The following is a 17,877-nucleotide window of genomic DNA, read 5'->3' on the forward strand; positions in this document are numbered from 1 at the left end:
ATGCTGAGGTGGGAGGATCGCTGGAGTCCAGGTGGACAAGGCGGCTGCTGTGAGCTGTGATGGTGCCACTGCACTTCAGCCTGGGCAACAGAGCGAGACCTTATCTCAAAAAATAAACAAAACTGTTTAAAAAACAATGGTCTTGGATCATGTGTAAAAACAGGAGAAAAGGTTTCTGCAATAATGTTAATTTTTAAAAACAGGAAACAAAGCTATATAAATACAAAGTCAACCATATTTTAATGCATTAAATGACTGAAAATAAATCTACCAAAACAGTAACAAAATGTACATTCAGGTAGCTGAGTTGACTTTATGTGTTTTTTATTTTCTTCTTTACCTTTACTATAGTTTTCAGATTTCAGATAAGAAGCATGGATTAGGCCAGGCACGGTGGCTCACCCCTGTAATCCCAGCGGTTTGGGAGGCCAAGGTGGGCAGATCACCTGAGGTCAGGAGTTTGAGACCAGCCTGACCAACATGGAGAAACCTCGTCTCTACTAAATATACAAAATTAGCCAGGTGTGGTGGCGCATGCCTGTAATCACAGCTACTCGGGAGGCTGAGGCAGGAGAATCGCTTGAACCGGGGAGGTGGACGTTGTGGTGAGCCGAGATCGCACCACTGCACTCCAGCCTGGGCAACAAGAGCGAAACTCTGTCTCCAAAAAAAAAAGTGTAGATTAATTTTAAAACATAAAAATAATTTTAAAATTCCATGCATCTTATACACACACAATCATAACTATCAACTATCAGAAAAAGCAAAATAATAAGCAATTTTATCTCACTCTCACCTAAACTAAGAAATAAAAACTACATTTAAAATCAGGCCCACAGATTCTTAATGCCAACTTTCCACAAAAACATCACGGGCTTTTAGCGCCAGATATCCAGCTCTCAACCCGTTTCCTGCAGGGCTGAGAATACGAGAGAAAACTGAGGCCTCACTCACATCTGTCTGGAGATGTGCAGGTGCCTCCGAGTTGTCATTGATCCTCCGAACACTGTCGTAGTGCTCTCCATACCGATACGCAATGTGTAACTCCCTTACGCTGCTTTTATCTGTACCACGAATCTGTAGACAAAAGAAGGGGCCATGCTAGTGAGGATCTGAACACTGTCAACTTCTGGAGAGAAACGCCCACCCGGACTGCTAAGGAAGCCCAGTCAGCAGGTCTATGCAGACACTAATTGGGAACATGCCTAGGATACGTCACAAGCAATTTCCAAACTACCTCCTTCCTACGCGTGTATGCTTCTATATGCTTATTTAATATGTAACTCTATGGAAATAAATCCATGTAAGAAATTCAAAAACCAGGGACAGACTTGCAATGAAGTTAAATAAGCTTAAGCTTCAGAGGCTTGATTACCTCTTAGCCCCTCTAATGCACAAGCCCCTTCCAAGGGGAAAGCCCAGGGGCAGATCCAGATTTGTTGAGCTTAAAGCCCTATTTGAAGGCTCTCTCTGAGAAAAAAAAAAAAATGCAAAATTATAAATATAAAATTGGTAGGACCTCTCCCAAGACCTAGAAAGGGAGTACTACAAATGAGTGGCCTGACACTTCATTAGCTTCAAGGTAAATCCACTCCTTTCATTAAAATGAAAATAGCATTTTCTGTTAACCACCTAAGTGAGAAACATCATCAACAAACCCAAACCTCCCACCTACATCAACTTCAAAGCACAATTACATGATGTAGTATGGCCTGCACTGCTCAACCCTGGAGGCGCCACCACAACGTATTCTATGTGAACTAACCCCCTGACGCACAGCACAAGAATGGGGCTCCCTAGAGTCCTGCAGAACAGAAGCCCTAAGGTCTGGGCATACCCCAAATAAAACTCGCCACCTCCACAGAATCTCTCGTTCTGATTTTGTCCCTTAGAAAGCCCAGTAACGGTTCCTTTGTTTAAACTCCAAAACATCAGCACATTCTTTTTACTGAAAATCACAGGTAGTAAGATACTACCCTTAATTTAAACAGTATCCATGGTCTAAAAACAAAGCAAAAGCCATGGAACAAACAGGAAGCACACAAGTCTAGATGTCAGTACTGTGGAAGGTTTTTCCAGTAGAATACGCAGATCTCAAATGCAGAGAGTCTGGTTTAGACACACACAAAACAGAGAGCACCATTTGTCTCCCAGGAAGAGCAATGTGAAAGGAAACAGTTTATGAGAATCTCTGAATGACATAATTCCTAAAGCACTTACATACTTAATAATAATAATAATATATATACGTGAATAGCATAGATGAATAGAAAACATACCTGGAAGAATATTCACCAAATTGTTAACTGTGACTTTCATGGGCAGATCACAGAGGACTTTCACATTCTATGTTACATGCATATAGACTGTTCACAGGAACATATATTCCAATTGTAACCAGAAAAAAAATGTAGGTTTCAGCAACTCCATGGTACGAGTGTAAGCCTACTCTTTATTAATGTAAGAGCTCATAACCATGACAGTAGCAACCAATGCAGTTTCAGTTCTTAAATTTTGCAAGATGCTTCACTGGGGTAGGAAGACATAGGGGGATCCAATGGAAATATTAGTAAATTTATTTCAAAAAGATGTACTTTTCAATGTTCAGGAATTTATGAAACAGAACACTACAGAAATATATTTGAAAAATATTTTACCTATGCAGAATTGTCTTCTACAACTACCTAGGTAACTAAGAAACTTTGGGAAAAAAGTAATCAGTGGAGGAAAAGGCAAGCTGATTACGGAGTTGGTACTGAGTATACTCCTTCAAGGTGAGGGTCATTATGCTGGGTATTCAAATGGTTTTGATAACTTCTGCAAAACAGTGTAAGTTTAATGACAAAAAATAGAACAAAGGAGTAACCAGTATTCTTGCTCAAACATCACCCTTAGAAAAGAGAGCCCCATGGAAAATATGATAGCTCTATCTGGTATCCTGATGTCAGGACATCCGCAACACTGCCCCAAAGAACACAAGCAGATACTGTTTCACTCCTGCTCATTCTATCCCCGTAAGGTAAAATTTCTCACCTTCCCTGGAGTATCTTATTTTGTTGTAGCATAATTTTGTTAAAAGGACACTGTACCAGGGACAAAAGGCTGCATTCTTTAATACGACATTCTGGAAAAGCAAAACTATAAGGACAAATCAGAGAATGGGCTACAAGAGGCTGGGTATTGGGGGAGGGGGCCAGTGACTACAAAGTACAAAGAGCGTGGAAGTAACTTTTCCCACAGTAGTCTGTGTGTTGATAGTAGTGGTGGTTACATGACTATTTGTCAAAACACATAGAACTGTACACTTGGAAGAGGATGAAGTTTGCTATGTGTAAATTATATCCCTATAAACCTATTTTTAATCAGCAAAGACTGACGGAGCAATTTACAAAGGAATATATGCAGGTGTCATATTAAAAAAAGGGCACTGTTACCTTTATGCTAATAACACAGAAGTGTCCATATGTATGTGGATATGGATACGTGTGTGTGTGTTTTAAAAGTGTGTAAAAACATTGTGGTATGTTCCTTTCCAGTTATGTATCAATGTTTTTATAGCTAAGTGTGTGTGAATGACAGGAATACTCACTAAAACATTAACAGCAATCTCTCTCTGGGTGATTCAATAAAATTTTAAATGTAATTTTAATAAAATTTTTTCCCTTTATGAGCTTTTTCAATTTTCTAACTTTTCTACAAGTACTATATTTTAACTTTTTAATTAGTAAAAGTGAGAAATCGGGGAGTGGTGGAGCAGGGCAGGGTGGGTGGGGAATTAACAGAAACCACATGCTCAGTCTTTAGGAGCTGAGGTACAAAGCAATAAGCAGCACTGACTTTAGGGGGTGGTAGTCTGTGTTTCCACACTAGGTTCTCTGTCCCCAACCTGCCCAATTAGCTGACTGTTGAATATGTATAGCATTTTAAAAGATTTCTAAATTATACTCTGGACTCCATTTGTACATAGCACAGGGATTACTTCTGAGCCACCACAAGAATATTGTCTTTGGTTAGGCTCCCAGTCCAGTTACTCTGCATAATTCCATGTTCACAGGTCAAGCCCCATCATCTTCCAATATTCCCAAAACTGATTTAGAAACAAGAGCTTAAGATAAATGTTTAAACAGGTGACCTACCTGCCACAAAGGGGCATTAAGTTGATGAATCACTACATTCAACTGATGATTTCTTGCAAAGGCTACAATTGCATCATTGCCAGCAAAAGTACCAGGCTTTGCCAAACTGGCCACTGCATGGAAATAGGAAAGAAAAACGAAGTCTTTATAGTGGAAAAATCCAAATGCAAACATGCTTTGGTATTTACTGAGTTCCAAATAATGAGAAACAAGGATATAGATCTGGAAAAGTCCATTAACTTTGTCAGAATCTAGGAATTCAGCTAGTTGAACAATACAAAGACTGCTACTGAGAAGAACACTAGTCATTCATAAAGCAAAGATCCATTTATTTCTCCTTCGATAAATGTTTACTGATTACTTCCAATATGCTAACTCAATAAAAGGCACTGGGAACATAACAATCAACACAGTAATCTTAGCAGCTTGCATTACTGAATGGTTACTATGTGTCAAGCACTGGTCTAATCACGTCTCATAGACAAGTACTATTATACACATCATTTTATACATGAGGAAACTCAGATGCAAAATAGCTGAAAACTGTGCCAAAGTCAAAGAGCTGGTACACAGTGGAGCTGAGGTTTCACCTAGGCAGCCCAATGCCAAGGTCCTGGCTCTCAGCTGCTCCATCAATTTCCCCTCGCAGAGTTCACAACCAGTGAGGGGCAAACAAGATAGGCACTAATGATGCACAAGTGCTTCGGAAGGGCATGTACAGTAAGAATCTGGCCTTGACCAAAGAGAGGTCTGGCCTTTATGCTGGGCTCCTGGGAGGTCACTTCTAAACCTCTGGAATTCCCGAAGTGATGAGTATCTGTTATTCATGATGGGCCCACCATATCCGGCATCAGACCTTTGTGGTGGTGACAGGGTGAGAGGGGAGACTGAGTTCAACCACTTAGACAATAAATCAATAAGCAAAAGCCTCTGAACACCAAAGTTGGGGTAAGCTTCCCCAGGTGCCAATATTCTGTGTGTACTGTCACACACAGACGCCATGAGAATATGCCCTGAGGACAACAGAAGCTTCGTGTCTGGAACCCTTCCAGACTGCCCTATGCATCTCTTCCTTTGGCTAGCAGTATTGATCTGTATCCTTTCCCTGTAACAAACCGTAACTGTCAGCATGATAGCTTTCAGTGAGTTCTGTGAGTCCTACTACCATATTACGGAATCTAAGGGAGGTTCTGGGAGACTCCAACTTGTAGATGGTACCAAAAGTTGAGGGAAGTCATGCAAGGACTGTGCTCTCAAACCCTACAGTTTGGCTAACTCCAAGTGATGAACACAAGCCAATGTGGAATTGAGGAGGGGGAGGTAAGGTGTATCAGAGGAGCTTCTCAACTGAGACAACTAAGCTAATACCCAAAGCACAAGGAGGAGTTAACACAGGAGAAATGGATGATGTTCTAAGTAGCGGAGAGACAGATGTGTGAGACAGAGAGAGAGAGAAAACTCTAGTATGGCAGGAACTGAGAACGCTGAGATGGAGAGGTGGAGGAAGTGAGAAAACGCTGGGGGGAATGGCAAGCGATGAGGACAGAGAAATAAGAAAATCCCAGATCATGAAGAACTAAAAAGTCTGGGCTCTATCCTGAGGTCAATAGGGGAGTCACCAACAGGTTTTAGACAGAGGAAAAACACATTTAGATCTCACTCTGGCTGTTATGCAGAAAACAGAGTGAGGGAATCAAGAGACAACGATACCAAATAGTATTCAGGAAATGTAAGCAAATGGCCACAGAGGTCTGATTTTATGGGGTAGTAGCAGTGAAAGAAAAACTACTGAAGTAGAGTGATAAGATGTAATGAAGGGGTATGAGGAGGGAGGAAGATAAACATTAAGATACTCAGGTTCTGATCTGGATATTTGTACAATTGGGGGAAACATGTTGCTGATTCTCTGAAGCCACAGTCTAAAAGAAAAGAATAATCCTAAAGATACAGCCAGATGCAAGGGTGATCAGGTCCTCAATAGTCTAGTGAACCATTCATTTATTCACTCAACAAATACTTTATGAATGCCTACCAGATGCCGGGCACTGCCACATCGCAAAACAAAGACACACAGTCCCTGCTCAAGAATCTCACAGTACAACAAGGTAGGCATACTGACATTAAAAACAGGTAACGCTGACTCAAGACTGATCAATGTAATAAGCCAAGCCTTCAACTGACACACAAAGACAATGTGCAGACTTCCACGTTTCTTTTCATTTCTGCTCTGGCCGTCAAAGTGACGTCTTACTTCTGTGATGCTCAAATTCTTAAGCAGCTCCAAGCAACAGGTATGCATAGTGACATTTCAAGAAAACACCTTTCCACTGTTCATCTACAGTGACTATCACATTGGCAACTGAAGATGGGAGTTCCCTATCCTGTAACACTCCCAAATCCACCATGTGATCTTCACTGACAGTGTTCAAAGTGGAGTTTCACATCACAAACTAAAAACTCATTTCATCCAAAATGATGTTTTCACTGGATTAATGACACAATTCATTTCATATAGCACTAAACTACAAAATTTGTCCCATATACATACATTTAATTTGTAAACTGCTGACTATCCAGTAAACTATGTCTATCTGATAGTCAAAAAGTAATTCCAGGAAAAGAGACCATCTGAACTCAGTGATTGGTACAAACCAACCACTGGAAGTTTGGTTGCTCCGTGTCTGGTGCCTACCGAGTAAGTTCTTTCCTAGTGAGGAATGGGAAAGGTTTTGGGATCACTGATAGCTTTCCTCCCAAATGTTCCCCTCCTGCTGCCCTCTCTCTTGCTAACGGTACAGTCATCTACCCATTCCCTAAGCAGAGACTTCAGAATCACTCGTCTCCTCCCTCTATCCTCCTCACCTCCAATGTGTCCTGTCAATTACACTGCCAAAGTGTGGCTTGGTTTGGGCCTTACTCATTATCCTCAGGAGCTGCTGTGATGAAGACCTCCTCTACTCTCATCTGGCCGGTGTGGAGACCTTCTAACTAGTTTCCCTGCTCAGTCTCCCTCCCCATCCATTCTCAGCATGGCCTCCAGAGTTAGCTCGCTAAAACAAAGGATCAATCCCCTTTCCTGATAACAGACAGAAAAGACTATAAGCCCTGTGATGAAAATGCCATTTGTAAAACGTATCAGCAGCGAGCACAGTAGATTCTCAGTAAATATTTGTTGAAATTAAAGTTTACAAGTTCATATGCATTTTCTGTAAGATCTATGCCTATTAAATAGGAACCAACTAAAATCACTAACTGATTTGCCTCAAAGAAAACAGATTGTGTTTGGGGTTTTGGTGAGAAATTAACATGATTTTATTGGTTTTTCTAATTTTAAAAGTAATACATGATCATCTAAAAGTCAGAAAAAGTCTAGAGAAGACAATTTAAAATACCATAGTCCCACGATCCCCAGATGGCTAACGCTTACTAAGGGCTTATTTTAATTTTGTTATCTAATTTAATCTTCACCAAAAACCCTATGAGATAGACGCTATTATTATCTCCCTTCTATAGAAGTTTAAAGAGAATGAGTAATTTCTGAAAAATAAGTGAAGCTAAGAATTAACAAACAAACAGTATCTTTCCAGACTTACCCTGCTGTGTCTGTATACCTTTTAAAAATAGGGTCAATCTATACAAGCTATGTCATAGCCTGCTGTTCCCACCCCACTGAGGAAGAAGCCATGAATCGCTTTTCAGGTCAATTGACATCATCATGTTTATTAAGGGCATATACTGCTAAACCTACTGATCTCCAACTACCTGGCATGCCGCTGACGACCAAGTAGGCAAACACTTATTTGCTGAAGAAATGAAGGTCGTGATTTACACAACCAAACCCTTGGCTGGGAGGGTGGAGGACGCCAGCGGACTTAATCACCCAATGCATTACTCCCGAAGGACCCAATGTCCCACAGTGAACCTACCGTGCTTCTCAAAAGGAATGTCATCTTCTACAAAGGGCTCAAAATCTTCCCGCTGCTTTATCATGTAGTCCACTGTCTCCTGTCTGTGCTTGAGATGATTTCGTGAGTGTCCCTCCAATTGATCACCAAGAGCTCTGAACAAGCAATTGCTGTCAAAACAACAACATGAGTCAAGACCTTTCAAAAATGAACTTAGTTCATCTAAAACAGTGACACTTCATGCCAGATCATCCATGGAAATATTTTGGGCACACAGAAGTGAAGACTCAACTCTAACAGTCCAGGATTCTTCCAAGACCACGGGGGACAGCACCAGGGCATATTCAACCACGTTACCTTATTGAGAGGCAGCAAACAAGGATTCTATTCCCCATGTACCAGCTAGCTGACTCAGGAGAGTCATTAAGCTTCCCCGGGCCTCAGCTGCTTCAACAAGTGGAGCCGGTGATACACTAACCACCTGACTACGAAGTCCAGACCTTACAGGTCATTCCGTGCCTAAGGGCTATGATTTGCAGATCCTCTTCCAAAATGATGTCCTATCTACAGCCTCTTTTCTAAAACAAGTTCCACTACAGCTGCCCAGCTAAGTAATCATTCATTTAACAAACAGTACCCAAAAAATAGCAATTTGTCAAGCTCCTGATACTAACAACTGAACAATACCCTGTTTGAGTCCTAAGAACACAGTGGAGAAAGTCATGAGAAGGAAAGCACTTGGACAACAAACAGTTGTACTGTGGAAAGACACTTCCTCCTCGCCTCCTCACTGATCACCCAGGGAGCAACAATGCCATTGTTATTCCTGCCAAATGAAAACTTTAAACACCATATTTTGTTTCCCTAAAATTAAAATACTGGTAATAAACTGTAAGAGTTATCTTTACTTTCAAACCCCTCAAAGGCTTCTAAATTCCAAATTATCACAAACACAGAGGCTTAGATACACAGAGACTCAAACAAGACAAACACAATCTGGTATCCTTAAAACTACGGAAACAAACAATTCTGAAGTCAAACAGTTGCCCAGTTTTACACCCAACTGTTTACTCTTCCAAATGAAAAACTATGACACTGTAATTCCAAAATATAAACTCATCACTTTCAGAAAGATTTCATGTCTAAATGTGTAGGAAAAAAGGGTTTTTTTTTTTCAACTCAGAAAAGTGAATTTTCAACAGAAAGCTATAGAAAGGCTGGAATCTCTTCTAATGTATAAGAATATATACTTTTTTTTTTTTTTTTTTTTTTTTTTTTTTTTTGCAGGGGAAGGGAGAATTAAGACAGATTCTACAAATTAAAAACCAAGAAGCTTTCCAACAATCTAAGACGAGATTCCAGAAGGAATGGAATATAGAGTTCTATAGGCTAGACTGAGATGTCTTGCTAAAATCTAACAATGGTAGTCTTTTTTTAACCACGGGGAAAAGTAAGCTAATCGATAAAACAATTTAAATGTCAAGCTTTTCTCTCAAATTTTTCTTAATCAGCATCTGCCACCACTAGTCTATTGTCAAATTTAGTTTAAGAGATGTGATTTGTCATAAATTTATGTAGTTATTTTACATTTAATGTACCAAAATTCATGGCATTCTACAGTTGTATGTATGGTAAGAACTTTTAATAACATGAGCAAATGTTCTCCAAAAAAGTAGGTATAAAACCGTATATGCCACATGAGCTCGACCATACTCATGTGTACGCTATATACATACACAGACAGAAACACACACAAACGTATGCCAAGAAAACACACAGAAACAATCACTTAAATAGTTTTTACAGTGTGCCAGGGACTGTTCTAAACACAATGTATGTATTAAACATGTTCAGTCCTCACAACTCTGAGAAAGGTCCTATTACCATTCCTCACGGGAAACTTGCCCAAGGTCACAAAACTAGTAAGTGGTAGGCCCAGGATCCAAGTCCAAATAACGTGGCTCTCATTCGAATGTCAACACCAAAATAATAGCCATAGTTACCCCTAGGTAGTAGAATTAAAAGTAATATTTAAGAGTAATTGTTACATTTTTTAATATGCTTTTCTATACTTACCAAACTTTCTTTGAGCTCACCAAAAACAAGTCAAAATAGACAAATCACTTTCTCTTCTGACAAGATTACAAGGTAATGAACACTCCAGTGACCTGGGTTTCCCTAGGGGAGCCCAACAAGAGCTCTCAAGAAACTCACGAGAACCAAGCACCGCTGCCCAAAGGGCCTGTATGAGATCTGGGCCACTTCCTGAGTTCACAATCTCACCATTACCTACAGCAGGGCTTCTCCATCTCCACACTATTGACATTCCAGGATCATTTTTTTGTTGTGGGAGGCTTCCTGTGCACTGTAGGAAGTTTAGGAGAATACTTGGTTGCTGCCATTAGCTGCCAGTAGCACATCACTACCTCCCTCCCCATCAGCTGTGACAACCAAAAATGTCTCTAGACACTGTCAAATGTCCCCTGGAGGGCAAAACCACTCCTGCTTGAGAACCACTGTGTTATAGGGATATAAGGCAGGTCTTGCATTTGAGTTTACAAAAACAGCTAATTACATAAAGAGCATGCAAATGTTTTGAGTGCGCAATAATTTAGTATTAGACGATACTACAACACACGCACCAAAAAACCTAATGTGCTCTCTAGGCTGCAGTCATAATAGTAAATATGTGGAAGAAGGAGGTTTTATTATTTGAGGTCAGACCACAGTTAGGGTCCTGGGTACCATTCTAGCTACTGTATTTTGAGAGAGACGTGTTCAGATAAGATGATGTGGCTTTAAATACAATATGAAGAACTACTAGTGATGTCTGGCCTAAAGGCGGCTCAGGCGGACATGATCAATACCTCTGTCATGTGAAATTAAAATTATACCTGTATAATAAAACTAAAACCTGGAAGCTCCCACAGAGACATAGATTTTGGCAAATAAAAGGTAATTTCACCTTAGCTCTAGAGGTAGACTATATAGACTCAGGATTTTGCCAATTTCTATAACTAGCAATACACAGCAATTGTCTAGATGTGTGTTGTTTTAATAGGGGTTGCTAACCGCATGTGACTACTGAGTACCTGCCGTATACTGAGCACCTGCCGTGGCCAATCCACAGTGAGGTGTGCTATCTGTGTGAAATACTAGATTCTGAAGAGGTCATATAAGAAAATATGAGAGATCATCGGCTGGGCACAGTGGCTTACGCCTATAATCCCAGCACTTTGGGAGGCCAAGGCGGGCAGATCACCTGAGGTCAGGAGTTTGAAACCAGCCTGACCAACATGGAAAAACCCATCTCTACTAAAAATACAAAATTAGCTGGGTGTGGTGGTGCATGCCTGTAATCCCAGCTACTCGGGAGGCTGACGCAGGAGAGTAGCTTGAACCTGGGAGGCAGAGGTTGCGGTGAGCCGAGATCATACATTCCAGCCTGGGCAACAAGAGTGAACTCTGTCTCCAAAAAAAAAGAAACTATGAGAGATCATTAATAATTTTTTATAGAATTGTATGTCAAAATAGTAATATTTTACATATAATAGCTTAAATAAAATATACTAAAATTCGTTTCACTTGTTTCTTTTTAATGTGGTTACTGGAAAAATTTTTAAATCACATAGGTGGTTCACATTCTGTTTTCACCAGACAGCACTGATCTAGCTCACTGATTCTCAAAGTGTGTTCCCTGACTAGGAGCATCAGCATCCCCAGGGCGCTTGTTAGAAATGAAAATTCTGGGGCCCACCCAGGCCTCCTCAATCAGGCATTGTGGGGCTGGAGCCCAGCACTGTAGCCCTCCCAGGTGTCTTCCCTAGCACTCCAGGTGGTTAGGTTGCATGCTGAAGTTTGAGAAACACTAGTCAAGAATCTAGACTCTAAATCAGTCACTCTCAATTATGGATGCATATAAGAATCATCTGTAAAATTCTTTTTTTAAAAAAAAACATCAATAACCAGGCCCCACTCTAAAATTCTGATGTAGTTGATCTAGGGGAGAACCCAGGCCCTGAACTGTTTCAAAAGTTCCTCCCCAGATATTCTAGCATGGCACCCAATTGAAAACCAGAGCGAGGCACAAAAGATGGCACTGCCGTTCAGGTGACACAGGCACTAACTAGACGACATGACGTGTGAATGCCCTTCCGCTACTATGATCCTACAATATTAAAAACAAAACTAAAATTAAAAAATAAAACTACTTGTTAGTAACAGAGATAAATAGCTAAAATCAGTGTTTCCGTTTTAGAACACTGCTAATGAGTAACGTAACACAGAACTACATTTAGTAAGACACAACTAGATGTAGTTCAGAGGGATGTTAATACCGTACGGCCTAATAAATAGAGTTATACATTCTTTTCACACTACAGCCAATCATGTTTTTAAGGACAACATCAAGGTTAAACTGCTTCTTTCTTGCTTTGAAAAATGAATCCAATTTATGTGGGTCCACCTTCCAGACAACACGCCAAATATGAAGCTGGTCCAGGAAGCATTACAAAACCCTCTAAGTAGCTCCCTGATTAATCTATGCTAAGCTGACTCAACCCATGTAAAGGCTACATTATAGGATATTGGCTAATTCATCCCTAAATCCCCTTAGGTTCCAGAATGCTACAGGTACCATACTGTCAACAAGGAACACGCCCACAGATACTCTATCAGGCTACTTCAGATTGTAATCACATCTGAATGAAAAGAGGGAACGCTAGAGATGTCAACTATTTTTTAATAGTCTTTAACTTCATTGTATTTCACCCTGAGTCCTAAATAAATATTAATAAAACAATCTGTTGGCTGGGCGCGGTGGCTCATGCCTGTAATCCCAGCACTTTGGGAGGCCAAGGAGGGTGGATCATGAGGTCAGGAGTTCAAGACCAGCCTGGCCAACATGGTGAAACCCCATCTCTACTAAAAATACAAACAAATTAGCTGGGTGTGGTGGAGGGTGCCTGTAATCCCAGCTACTCAGGAGGCCGAGGCAGGAGAATTACTTGAACCCAGGAGATGGAGACTGCAATGAGCCGAGATAGTGCCACTGCACTCCAGCCTGGGTGACAGAGCAAGACTCTGTCTGGAGGGGGGAGAAGAACCTGTTGACTCCTGCCACCCCATCACATACACAGGAAACACCATCCCCTGCAGTGATGAAGTCTGTCATCACCACATTTGAAAGGACTACAATACTGATGGCTGAACCACAGTCCAGCTAATGGAACTCATGTGAAGAACTTGTGAACAGAAGGTGGTTAGCTCCATGAAGCCCACACAAGAGGAAATACGATCATTTTATCTAACACTGTCCGAAGAACAGGGACCTTGGAAGAGAGACATGAGCACTCCAGTCCAGCTGGTCTCTGGAGCCGAGCTTCACTGCCTGTTACTTCTACCCTTGTGCCGTACACTACTGTCGCCCTGAACAACCGGTAGATCTCCCAAAAACATCGCGTCCTTGTGCCTCTGTATACACTCCTCCTCAGATGGGAATGTTCTCTTGGTGTACTCCTATTGGTCCTTCATGACCCAGACTATGACACCCTCTGAGAGGCAGCTAGCAGTGAATTTAATGAGTATTTACCGAATGAATGAGAAGGCCTTCCTGGCCAATTCAGAGGCTACTGCCTTTTCCTTCTCAATAGTACCATTATAATCAGTCACTGTTAATAAAAATATATCAAACTATATTTTAATTATTTGTATCATCTGTTCTCAAAGTGTGGCCCAAGGGACAGGAGATGTGGGAAGGTCTCTGATATGCTTTCAGAGTATCCATGAGTTCAAAACTAAGATGTAATGTACCTTTTTCATTCTCATTCTCTCACAAGTGCACAGTGGAGTTTTCCAGAGGCTACCTGATGCATGAAGTTATCACTCCGATCGCTAATGGAATGTGTGTGTACTCTTGTGTTTTAAAACTTTGTTTTACTTTCTAATATAGTAAATACTCATAGCTATAACCCATATAAAGAGTTCTTTGGGTTTCTCAGCAATTTCTAAGAATGTCAAGAGATCCTAACACCAAAAAAACTGAGACCCACTGTTACATGTTTCTACCTTAGGCTATAAAGTCCTCAACTATCTTAGTCATCAACATAGTCCCAGTACCTTACTTAAGGTGTGCTGAATTAACTTGAGAAGTATGCTGTGTGTGTATGGGGTGTGGGGATAGGGAGAAGTAATACCCCCAAAGTTTCCCATAACCTTGTGAAAGCCCGCTCAAGAGTTTACAACTCCTTGTGCTGACTCCTCCTCCTAAGTAACCTTCTATTGAGTACTTCAGTTTCCTGGGCACCCTGACATTGAGAATACCATATCCAGTACAGCAGACACAAACAACCCAATCATTTGCAAGGAAAAGTCCCCATGTTCCACAGCAATTCCACTGTATTCAAATGGTATTTTTGTTTCTGTAACAGTGTCTTGTGCTTATGCTTAGGCTAGCTGGTCGCCCTCTATTATTTTTATATTTCATTCAGCAAAAATGTACTGACTGCCTTCCATATACCAAGCACTATGCCAGACGATGGCGAATAAATGTAATCAAGTTCCAACTGCATCTTAAGCAACAACAGCAACGCAGCAAAGTGTGGTGAACTCTTTTTGCCTGAAGCAGTGAGCATATACAGGAACGGTGGTAAAGGGAAATAGGACCAGTTCGGTCTTAATCAATAACCTGCAATGCAATGTGAAATTTTTTAAAACACCTTCTTCTGCAGTTAATATCTAAAGCAATTCCTGGCTGGGGGTGGTAGCTCATGCCTGTAATCTCCGCACTTTGGGAGGCCGAGGCAGGAGGATCGCTTGAAGCCAGGAGTTCGAGACCAGCCTGGGCAACATAGCAAAATCCCTGTCTCTACAAATTAACAATAATAATGAACTAAGACAATTCCGTATGGTCTTTAATTTCATTTTAGTCTTCCTTCTGCAGGACCTGAGCACTCAAATACTGGGAGGAAAAAAACAAAAGCCAGGCTGTTATTAACACTCTCTCTTCCAAAGTGACACAGCTGACAACCAGATCTCCTTTTACCCGCCCCTGCAATGGGGATCCTAACTGTTCTCCCCTCTTCCTGACCCTTTTCCTTCTTCCATCCATGTTCCTGGAGCATATCCTCTTTCTTGAAGCTAATTTTCTTCCTCCTCCCCACTCTCTCCCTCCGCATTCCCTAAAGAAAGCTGGACCTGGATTCTAAGTCCCAAGAAGGCTTGGGTAAGAACCTTTGCTTACAGAGAAACTGAGGCCCACGGAAGCAGGAATTAAAGAAGCTGCCTTCAGCTCAGTAAACAACAGGCGACCTAATTTCACAAATGTAAATGGGGGCATCACCCAATCACCAAGGACTCAAAGGAGGCAAAGCGTTCTACCAAGTGGGGCTTACTCAAACTCCTTCGATTGGTCTTATCGTCATGATGACTGCTTTTCCAATGCCTGGCTCCATCTCATTCCTTCAGAACATAGCTTAAATGTCACCTTTCAAAGAGCCCTTCCTGGCCACAATCCAGTGACTCTGCTCCCGTATACGGTCTCAGGACCCACTTTCTATTTCGCTCGCGGCGTCTGCTATGATTACGACCCTCTGGGATCCCCGCGAGCGTCTCGGGGCGAGAGGCTTGTCCGCCTCGCTCGCAGCTGGACGCCCTGCACTCGGAGCGTGGCTGGCTCGCGGGAGGCGCCCGGGCCGCCCGAATGAATGGATGGACGCGAGCGGGTGACAGTCGCCAGGCCGAGCCCGGCGCGTCCCCCGGCGCCGCCTCCCTAGCTCCCGGCCCGCCTCACCCGTCCCCCGGCACCTCCCGCAGCTTCAGCCCCAGGGCCTGCAGCTGGTTGGCGAAGCTGACGAACTCCTCCTCGCAGCCGCCGCCGCCGCCGGACTCCGGCCGGTTCCGCCGCTCCTTGGCCAGGGCCCGGCGAGCCGCCCGCTCGTCCCGCTTGCGCTCGGCCTCGGCTTTCCGGCTGCCGCTGCCCGGCCGGCTCTTCGCCGCCTGCTTTCGGGACATGGCCTTAGCCTGCAGTCCCCAGCGGCAGGAGGGAAAGCCACAGGACCCCCCAGCGGCCGCCTCAAGCCTCGAGAAAGCAAAACAGCGCGGGCAACGGAGCCCCGCGACGACGACGCAGCAACCGCGCCTGCGCCGGCGCCCGGCACTCCAGTCACATGATGGAATCCCCGCCTCCTTCGCGGGGCTCGGCGAGCAGACGCCATAGGGAGCTAGAGGGGCACCCATCTTGGTTTGTTCTATTCCGCCCTCTAGCGGTGGATGGTACTCAATGTGAGTGGCAGGAGGGACCCAAGGGGGACCAGAGAGAACAAAGCTGAAACCAGTCAAGGAGAGAAATTAAAGATGATAGAAGAGTGGAACACAGAGCAGCGGCAAAAGTTAGGACCGGGGATGAATAAAAACGATTTAAACTCTTGTTGCGAGCCTACTACAGTTGGATAGGCATTTTCACACGGCTCATTCTTGTTTAATTATCTGCAAGTTACAGGAAACTGAATCTGAGTGGTTAAATAATTTCAAGAAGATCACACAGCTAGGAGGCAGAGCTTTGCCCTGGCTCCAAAGCCCGCACACTTGTTGGTTTAATCCTGCTCTTCATCTCTCCGCCTTCCTTTGTAACTCAAGGGAGAGGTCGCCCTTCTGTCCAAGACCACTGGAAATCCTAACTCCATCCAAGAGTGACCCACCTAGGTTTGCCTGGACTAGAGGTTTTCTTGGGATGCAGGACTTTAGGTTTTAAAGCTGAGACAGGCCAAGCCGGGCGCGGTGGCTCACGCCTGTAATCCCAGCACTATGGGAGGCCGAGGCGGGCGGGCCCCCAGTAGTCCCAGCTACTCAGGAGGCTGAGGCAGGATAATGGCGTGAACCCAGGAGGCGGAGCTTGCAGTGAGCCGAGATGGCGCCACTGCACTCCAGCCTGGGCGACAGAGCGAGACTCCGTCTCAAAAAAACAAAACAAAACAAAAACAAAAACCGAGGCCAGGCGCAGTGGCTCATGCCTGTAATCCCAGTACTTTGGGAGGCCGAGGCCAGGGGACTGCCTGAGGTCAGGAGTTCGAGACCAGCTTGGCCAGTTGGCCAAGATGGTGAAACCCCGTCTATATTGCATGATGCTGAGGTTTGTGGTACAAATAAATCTGTCACCCGGGTAGTGAGCAAAGTACATAACAGGTAGTTTTTTTAACTCTTTCCCCCAACTGCCTCTCGACTCTTGCATTCCCCAGAGTCTGTTGTTCCCGTCTTTGTGTCCATGTGTATCCAATGTTTAGCTCCCACTTACAGGAACATACAGTATTTGGTTTTCTGTTTCTGCGTTAGTTCACTTAGGATAATGGGCTTCCAGCTGTATCCATGTTGCTGCAAAGGACAAGATTTTGTTCTTTTTTATGGCTGCATAGTGTTCCATGGTGTATAGATACCACATTTTCTTTTTCTTTTTTTTTCTTTTTTTTTTTTTTTTTGAGACAGTCTCGCTCTGTCGCCCAGGCTGGAGTGCAGCGGCACAATCTCGGCTCACTGCAAGCTCCGCCTCCTGGTTTCACGCCATTCTCCTGCCTCAGCCTCCGGAGTGTCCACTGTTGATGGGTACCTAGGTTGATTCCATGTCTTTACTATTGTGAATAGTGCTGCAATGAACATACGGGTGCATCTGCCTTGTTGATAGAACAATATTCCTTTGGGTATATACCCAGTAATGAGATTGCTGGGTCCAGTGGTAGTTCAACTTTTAGCTTCTTGAGAAATCTCCAAACTGCTCTCCACAGTGGCTGAACTAATTTATATTCCCACCAACAGTGTAAAAATGTTCCCCTTTTCCCCACAGCCTC

General features: G+C 43.0%; 1 protein-coding gene across 3 annotated transcripts in view; it reads right to left on the minus strand.

The window, feature by feature from the left end:
* OTUD3 (OTU deubiquitinase 3) overlaps positions 1-16,185 on the minus strand; it is a 29,950-nt gene extending 13,765 nt beyond the window's left edge. For 2 of the 3 annotated variants that reach the window (XM_007980235.3, XM_007980236.3), the window contains exons 1-4: positions 15,831-16,185; positions 8,063-8,211; positions 4,137-4,249; positions 955-1,077 (exon numbers count right to left, since the gene is read on the minus strand). In XM_007980235.3, the coding sequence (XP_007978426.3) occupies positions 955-1,077; positions 4,137-4,249; positions 8,063-8,211; positions 15,831-16,051 (606 nt within the window). In that variant the 5' untranslated portion in view covers positions 16,052-16,185. The remainder of the gene's footprint in view (positions 1-954; positions 1,078-4,136; positions 4,250-8,062; positions 8,212-15,830) is intronic. The other variant, XM_007980237.3, reaches the window with a different exon arrangement.
* Between the last annotated feature and the right edge of the window lie 1,692 nt (positions 16,186-17,877).

Source organism: Chlorocebus sabaeus, chromosome 20, assembly GCF_047675955.1.
Source record: "Chlorocebus sabaeus isolate Y175 chromosome 20, mChlSab1.0.hap1, whole genome shotgun sequence".
NCBI classification, from domain to species: Eukaryota; Metazoa; Chordata; class Mammalia; order Primates; family Cercopithecidae; genus Chlorocebus; species Chlorocebus sabaeus.